The sequence below is a fragment of the Lottia gigantea genome (genome assembly GCF_000327385.1).
Source record: "Lottia gigantea unplaced genomic scaffold LOTGIsca_240, whole genome shotgun sequence".
In the NCBI taxonomy this organism is placed as follows: Eukaryota; Metazoa; Mollusca; class Gastropoda; family Lottiidae; genus Lottia; species Lottia gigantea.
The window spans coordinates 125,584-132,622 of NW_008708708.1; the positions used below are offsets into that span (position 1 = coordinate 125,584).

The following is a 7,039-nucleotide window of genomic DNA, read 5'->3' on the forward strand; positions in this document are numbered from 1 at the left end:
GTACCAGACTTGGCTATCCAGTCTACAGGTACATCTTTAGACATAAGAATAGAAAAAAGAGACTTGACAATCAAAACCAGTGCTGAAGATCAGTCTATGTTATCCAGTTTACAGGTGCGTCCGTAGACATTTTAATAGAAAAAAGAGACTAGATAATCAAGATTGTAATCAATACCTGTGTTTTGTTTACGTTGGAGATCATTGCTATCCAATCGATAATTTGTTATTATTCATGGAAAACGATTTGTGATTGGTATAATTAGGTATAATTTATGACCTAACAATGGTAAGTTATAGGAAATGGGCCAAGTGGAATCCCAGCCTTTGAATTTGATAGGCAAAACTGGCTATGAGCCTAATTAGTTGAATTCTAATTAAGAAAGCTATTTATTAGTGTAGGCCAGTAAACTGAACGAGTAATGCATATATTGCTTTCTGTTTGAGCATGTTTTTCTATATTTCTATGGAACCAACAAAAGCTCTATTAAGAGGCCAGTAGAAAGCATAGCTGCCTCCCCTTAGCTACAATATGTATAGGCTATGCTTTAAACTACCACTAAATTGCAATAATTATTTGTATCTGAATATAAATAACCTGGCTTTTTAGTTATTAAATATATTCATTCATTCATTCATTCATTCATTCATTCATTCATTCATTCATTCATTCATTCATTCACATATTCATTCATTCACATATTCATTCATTCATTCAACATTTATTTGTTTATTTATTTATTTGTTGTTTTATTTATTTGTTTATTTATTTATTTGTTGTAGGGAAGTAAACAAGAAGAGGAAGAAAAAATCAAAGGTAAATTTTTAGGAATAAAAATTGAAACCAATGGCAATATAATTAGATTATCATAATTTTATCACATACTCTAGAAACTGTTTTAGAAATGGCCATAATGTTAGTTTTTCTATTAGATTAAAGGGTTGAAAGCTAGACCAACTCACAAAGTAACTGGCCATGGCAAAAGGACTTGAACTGATCAGAAGTAAGTTGTACCATTAAAATTTGTCTTATTTCAGTTTGGAAGGAGGTATTCGATTTATTTGATGCCAATAAAGATGGTTACATTTCAACTGATGAACTTGGGGTAGTGTTACGAGGGCTAGATCTGAATCCCACTGAGAAAGAAATTAAAGAAATAGCTACACAACTTGATAAAAATAGTGAGTCCTCTTACTTGGAATGGGAATCGACAGTTCATACTCTATCGCCATGTTGTTTCTAGGTGTTACTACTTACAAAATTTTGAAGTTGATGTGTTCACTTGAAAATCAAGTACATGTTGTCAACAGCTCTCACACAACAATTAAATATTTTGAATCAATTTTAAAGGTCTGAGACACAAAGTAAAGGCAAAAATATCTCATCAAGGAGCTGTTGGGTGTTTCATGATTTAAAACCAACCCTCATAATTTTTGCAATGTCACCAACAATTTATTGAATTGGGAATTTTTTAATTTTTTTTTACAGAAAATGGTAAAATAGAATTCAGTGAATTTGTGGCTTTGATGAAAAATAAACAACGATCTAGAGAAGAGGAGAAAGATGATATGATCAGAGCCTTTAGGTGAGGTGAAATCTTTATGAACTGGAACAATGTAACCATGACTGGAAAGATTTCTTTTGCTAACTCTTCTTGCTCTTTTTGGCTGTGTCCATTTCATAGAGTCCACATACTTGACTTAACTCTGCTTACTCTTTTGCTGATTATCCCCCTTTTATACTTAATTATTTATTTTTGTTCCATCTTCCAGAATAGTGGATAGAGATGACAATAAATATATAGACAAGTTTGAATTGAAAAGGCTGATGACGAAGTTTGGAGAAGTTTTATCAGAGGAGGAGGTAGATCTGATGATAAAAGTGGCTGATTTAAATAGAGATGGCAAGATTGATTACAACGGTTGGTTATCTCCCCTCAGTCGTATAAATTATATTCTGAGGGTGTAATATCCTTAAAGAAAGAAAGGGAGAAGGAGAAAAATTGACACCTGACAACAATCCATTATATGGCAATAACCTAGTTCCTAAGCTGTTTATTTTTCCTCAAGTGCATCAAGAAAATTTAAATTGAAGGGGAAGTGGATGTTCAATTATTTCTGCCAGTGTGAATGGGTTTTTATTAATTTTTTCACTAGTTCATTAGATCATCTATAATGTTCATTATTTTTCTTTTTTTTTCAGAATTCGTGAAATTTTTGTTGCAGCCATGTTTATAAATGGTTCTTGCTGACTTTATTTATAAATCAGGGCAGGCAGTACATGTATTTTAGTTATGTTGACTTATTTCCATACATAAGAACAGTTAAATAAGGAGACATTATGCACATCCATGGAAGATTCCAAACGACCTGGAGCAGTCTATTTTGTTTTGAGGTAGAACGATTGGTACCTTTTCAGGTTGGCTGACCTAATCATTTATAAAAATAATTTTTATTAATAGATATTTCTTTTTAAGTTATTGTATATTTAATTCCTTTTATACAAAATAAATTTTTAAAATCCACCAATGCTGTTTGTCATACACGTCAGCCATTTTTATTATCGCTTTTAGCGTGTCCAATTGCCTTTTTAAAATTCACTCATTTACTTTGTCATCTTTTATGCTTCCGGCTGACCAATTGGCTTCTCTCTACCCGAATGTATTCAATAAAACTGTTTGTCGTTATGATGGTACTGTAGCAAATGCAGTGATCAAAATTGAGAGCATTTTGACCAGAGAAAACTGCCGATATCATATAATTGCGAATATAATACGCACCCCTTTTTTACATCCAAAAAATCGGGAAAAATCCATTTATACACAAATACACGGCACACAAAGCACAGTAGCTAGATCAATTGTCCAAAGTATGACCCACAAATATCTACAATCATACACCTCCCCTATTTGTCTAGAATCATTGGGCGAATAAAAATCGGAATTTAGCGAAAACTAAATTTTATTTTAGAAAAAACAAATAATTAATAATATTGTGCGGTATATCTATCTATATAATATATATATCTTATTGGCTATTATCACAGTGGATTAATACTTGAATATATTTGCATAAATTTGCATAATGCTTGTACCATTACATTCTTATGATAAACTACTAAAATACTTAGTATGTACATAATAATTGGTATAATCTTGGTTGGCTTTGATTGTGCTATTTGAATGCTTTTTAAGCTGCCTGGAAAGGGTTTTTAATGCTGAGATGTTGCGTTCAATTAAAATGTGTGCCATTATTTACAAAGTCGTAATAATATTTCTTTAAAAAGAAGATTTCATAAAGTAATCGAAGACTAATCCTATATTCTTACAAGTTTTGTTTCCCTTAAATCTGAGGGTCCCTCCCATAGAAATGGACAACATCAGTTTTATCATTCGTAACTTTATGCATTTTGGAATACGATCCCACAAAAGTCTCCCTTTACTTAGTTCCTAATTGCTCTACGATCCAAGATGGTCGTAATGAATTTTTGACCCAGATGGTCGAAAAACAAACCGTATGCTACTAACAATATAGCCTTAGCCTTCAATTTCCCTTTTTAAAATCCATTTTAGGTGCATTTAATATCCAAGAGAAAGGCAGTAAAGAAAAAGTTGATAAATATTATTATATACAATTATTAACTAATACACCCCGAGGAAAGCTCAATACTTGATGAAAAACAGGATGTAAGCTTATCCTAGATGACAGCCCATCCGAGTTGAAAGCTTACACTGAATGAAAGCTCCTCCTAGTTAAAAGCTTATTCTGGTGAAAGCTCATCTGGCGTTGTTTTGCTGTTGATATATATGTTTAAGATCATCTTGTTTGAAATTGACGAAGTTTATCAGGATAATATGAGCTCGGCTATTGTAATTGTTGTTGCGAAGAGGATATGGACCAACATGTCCTATCGGAGAGGACAGCAGCTTGTTTCAGCAAGACAGTCATCAGAAGGCTAGTAGTGAAGGAGGATGGGAAATGTAGACGAAAAGGAATGAGAAAGTTTGACTCCTGGAGAAAGTTGGCACTTCGTGGTAACAATAGTTAAAAGATAACAGTTTTGAGAATCTCCACAATTTTTTTACACGTTCACTCCGCTACCACATAAAACACTTACAAATTCTGAAACGATATAAAAAACATTTATTAATATTCTGTGCCTTTAAGCACCCATATTTGCATTATCGTGAGTGGAATCCCGTTCGTTTAGGTGTTAGGTGTACCCTTATTTTACAATGCCTGAAGATGTGGCTTATCCACCACGCGTGAAGGCGTACCCTTATCCACCACGAGTGAAGGCGTACCCTTATCCACCACGAGTGAAGACGTTTCATATTGCATGTGGTGTACCTTTATCCACCATGCGTGTTGCCTTATTCACAATGCCTAAAGATAAACCCTTTTCAATAATGCCTTGATAAGTATCCATATCCCTGACAGTGCTCAGAAAGGACCTTAAGCACACCAACGATAGGACGCTTTCGTGTCAAAAATATCTGTAAACGCATTGTTCAGGTCCAACGCTAACCATAGCTCCACCTAGTTCCTGCTTTTCCTTTATATTAATACCAGCCTTAACTCTTATTGGTTAAGACCAACCCCGAGCTTACCTGCAGCATCAATTTTGCCATTGCCGTTGATGTCCATATCTTGGCAGAATCGTTCAATATCAGCTTTAGAGAGATCGCTGGCTTCTCGCTCCAGTTTGGACATGATGTGAATGACCTTATTAAGCTCGATCTCTTCGTCTTCATTCGGAAAGATCCTGCGGACGCAGTTCAAGATCTCGGTTTTCAAGACATCTTCAGGTTCTTTGTATTTCAAAAACAATCTGCAGAATTCTTCAAAGTTGATCTTCCCATCCTCTGTAAATTGATTTGTAAATTAAAATTGGAAGGAGCGCGGACCATAGAGAGAGCATCGTTATGAGAATGTCGACCTTTGACTGTTGGAGGTGGCACTGCGTTAGCTGTTGCTTGCTAGACGAATCATTTACATTCTTCTTGAACGTTTGATGTCAATCTACGTCTGGGTTATTCAACTTGGCATCTCTTTTGGTTCGTCCACATAACCAAAGATGCTTATTTGGTTTGATTTTTCGTTCATTCCTGTAATCCCTGATGGGGGCAATGATTTTTTGACATATCCTTAATGAACTGAATGCTGTTAAAGCATAGATACTTACGATTTTGATCGGCACTGCTGTACCATTCTCTAGATTCAGCTTCCACTGGATTCTGACCGAAACATCGTATTAACTTTTTGAATCCTCTATAATCAATGAAATCATCATCTGTATACATGGCAAATACTTCTCGTAATTCTGAAAGAAATGATATGAAATGAGTTTTTCGTCCTATTTTTTTGTGCCTGATTTGGCTAATGAAGACGGACAACGCCATCCAGTGTTCAACGAGGCAACTGCGGGATTTTTAACGTGCACAGCCTGAAATCTGAATCTGAATGCTATTTATACCAAAGTCATATTTATCAAATGATACCTACTTTCTTTTTTCTCTTCCGATAAGTCGAGATCTGCTGGCGCTTCATCACCATTGGTCAGAGGTTCCTCTTCTTGTTCTACTACTTGGTCCGTTTGTTCTTCGGTCTGTTCCGTTTGTTCTTCGGTCTGTTCCGTTTGTTCTTCGGTCTGTTCCGTTTGCTCTTCGGTCTGTTCCGTTTGTTCTTCGGTCTGTTCCGTTTGCTCTTCGGTCTGTTCCGTTAGTTCTTCGGTCTGTTCCGTTTGCTCTTCGGTCTGTTCCGTTTGCTCTTCGGTCTGTTCCGTTTGCTCTTCGGTCTGTTCCGTTTGCTCTTCCGTTACCTCTTCTATTTGAACTGTCTGTTCTTCGACCACATCTCCCTGTTCTGCTGCTGGTTCTTCTGGTGGTTCTTCGACTTCTTCGATTGTTTCCGTGACTTGTTCGGTTTGTTCAGTATCTTCTGTTTGTTCGTCGGTATTTTCCGCTTGTTCTTCGGTCACTTCCGTCACTGTCTCGTCTCCATTTTCCTGCGTCTGCTCCGCGCCTTCTTCAACGGTTTCTTTGGTGTCTGCGTTTGCTTGTTCTTCAGTCTGCTCCGTAGTTTGCTCCGTTGACTCTTCGGTATTTTCCGTAGTTTGCTCGGTATTTTCCGTAGTTTTTTCGGTATTTTCCGCAATCTGTTCGGTTTGTGTTGTTGGCTTTTGTTCCTCAGTATCTGCCTGAAAGAAGTAAGAGTTTCTTGGTTACTACTTTTGCAATCCATCTTTAATTTCCTAATGTTTTTTCATTTAATTATTCACTCATTTATTCATGTATTCACTCACATTTTATGTGCGTTCATTCATTCAACTATTCGGTGATTTTTTATGAAATAGAAGTACGTCAGGGGTGTGTATTGAGAGCCCTACTGTTTACGTTGTTAGCGTAAATAATGTACAATAAAACACCATAAAGATTAATTCGTGTCATAACGATAGACATTCAGATTAACACCAGTGGGGCTTTTCTCTCTAGTGCATTGTATTCACATTATATTGTATCAGGTATAAGGTGTTAATTTACAGTTAAAGAGAATGTGTGGGGACTGCTAAATTAAAGCTTCACTGAAGGTATATCTCGCATTTGAGCTGGAACTCCACTGTTAAAGTTGATGGTGGATGTCGCTTGCGATACAGGTTTTCTGTTCACTCTCCCGGAACACCTGATACGTCTCTGCAACTGGATTTGTCAACATGGAGACATATCCTTGGATAATTTTTACTTTTTATTTATCATATTCCTCTCGTAATATGCCCATTTGTCGTTCTTACCACACCCACCCAATACAGTGATCACGCCTTTATTTATGTAATTATTTTCTAGAAAACACCTAGCAACATCACCCTGACATTTAATTCTTTAATCAAATTTTTCAATAAACTCGACCCACACCATGCGGATTTTTAAGATAAGTTAATGCATTATAACTAGTCTTCACTTGGTTGACTTTGTACGTTCAATGACTTTGATGGCGATATTGAAGTTGAGCTCCGATTCACAGCTTAAAATAAGTTATACCGGCA

At 35.8% G+C, this 7,039-nt stretch overlaps 2 protein-coding genes across 2 annotated transcripts in view; one reads left to right on the top strand and one right to left on the bottom strand.

Annotated features, from left to right (window-relative positions):
* Positions 1 to 150: 150 nt before the first annotated feature.
* On the top strand, positions 151 to 2,521 carry LOTGIDRAFT_227222 (hypothetical protein). The gene is made up of 6 exons (XM_009055446.1): positions 151 to 286; positions 781 to 814; positions 1,036 to 1,179; positions 1,487 to 1,583; positions 1,771 to 1,919; positions 2,201 to 2,521. The coding sequence occupies exons 1-6, from the start codon at positions 284 to 286 to the stop codon at positions 2,233 to 2,235; spliced, it is 462 nt and encodes a 153-aa protein (XP_009053694.1). The 5' UTR covers positions 151 to 283; the 3' UTR covers positions 2,236 to 2,521.
* A 1,557-nt stretch (positions 2,522 to 4,078) lies between these two features.
* Positions 4,079 to 7,039, bottom strand: part of LOTGIDRAFT_239422 (hypothetical protein) — a gene marked incomplete at both ends in the record, with an annotated part of 5,457 nt that continues 2,496 nt past the window's right edge. Inside the window, 4 exons of the mRNA XM_009055447.1 lie at positions 4,079 to 4,119; positions 4,608 to 4,862; positions 5,183 to 5,320; positions 5,503 to 6,196. Coding sequence (XP_009053695.1) covers positions 4,079 to 4,119; positions 4,608 to 4,862; positions 5,183 to 5,320; positions 5,503 to 6,196 — 1,128 coding nt within the window. The remainder of the gene's footprint in view (positions 4,120 to 4,607; positions 4,863 to 5,182; positions 5,321 to 5,502; positions 6,197 to 7,039) is intronic.

Bases quoted from the DNA above. Each gene is read 5' to 3' on its own strand.
- LOTGIDRAFT_227222 (XM_009055446.1), top strand. The intron at 815-1,035 runs GTAAATTTTTAG...GTCTTATTTCAG, and splicing joins AGAGGAAGAAAAAATCAAAG to TTTGGAAGGAGGTATTCGAT. The intron at 1,584-1,770 runs GTGAGGTGAAAT...TCCATCTTCCAG, and splicing joins GATATGATCAGAGCCTTTAG to AATAGTGGATAGAGATGACA.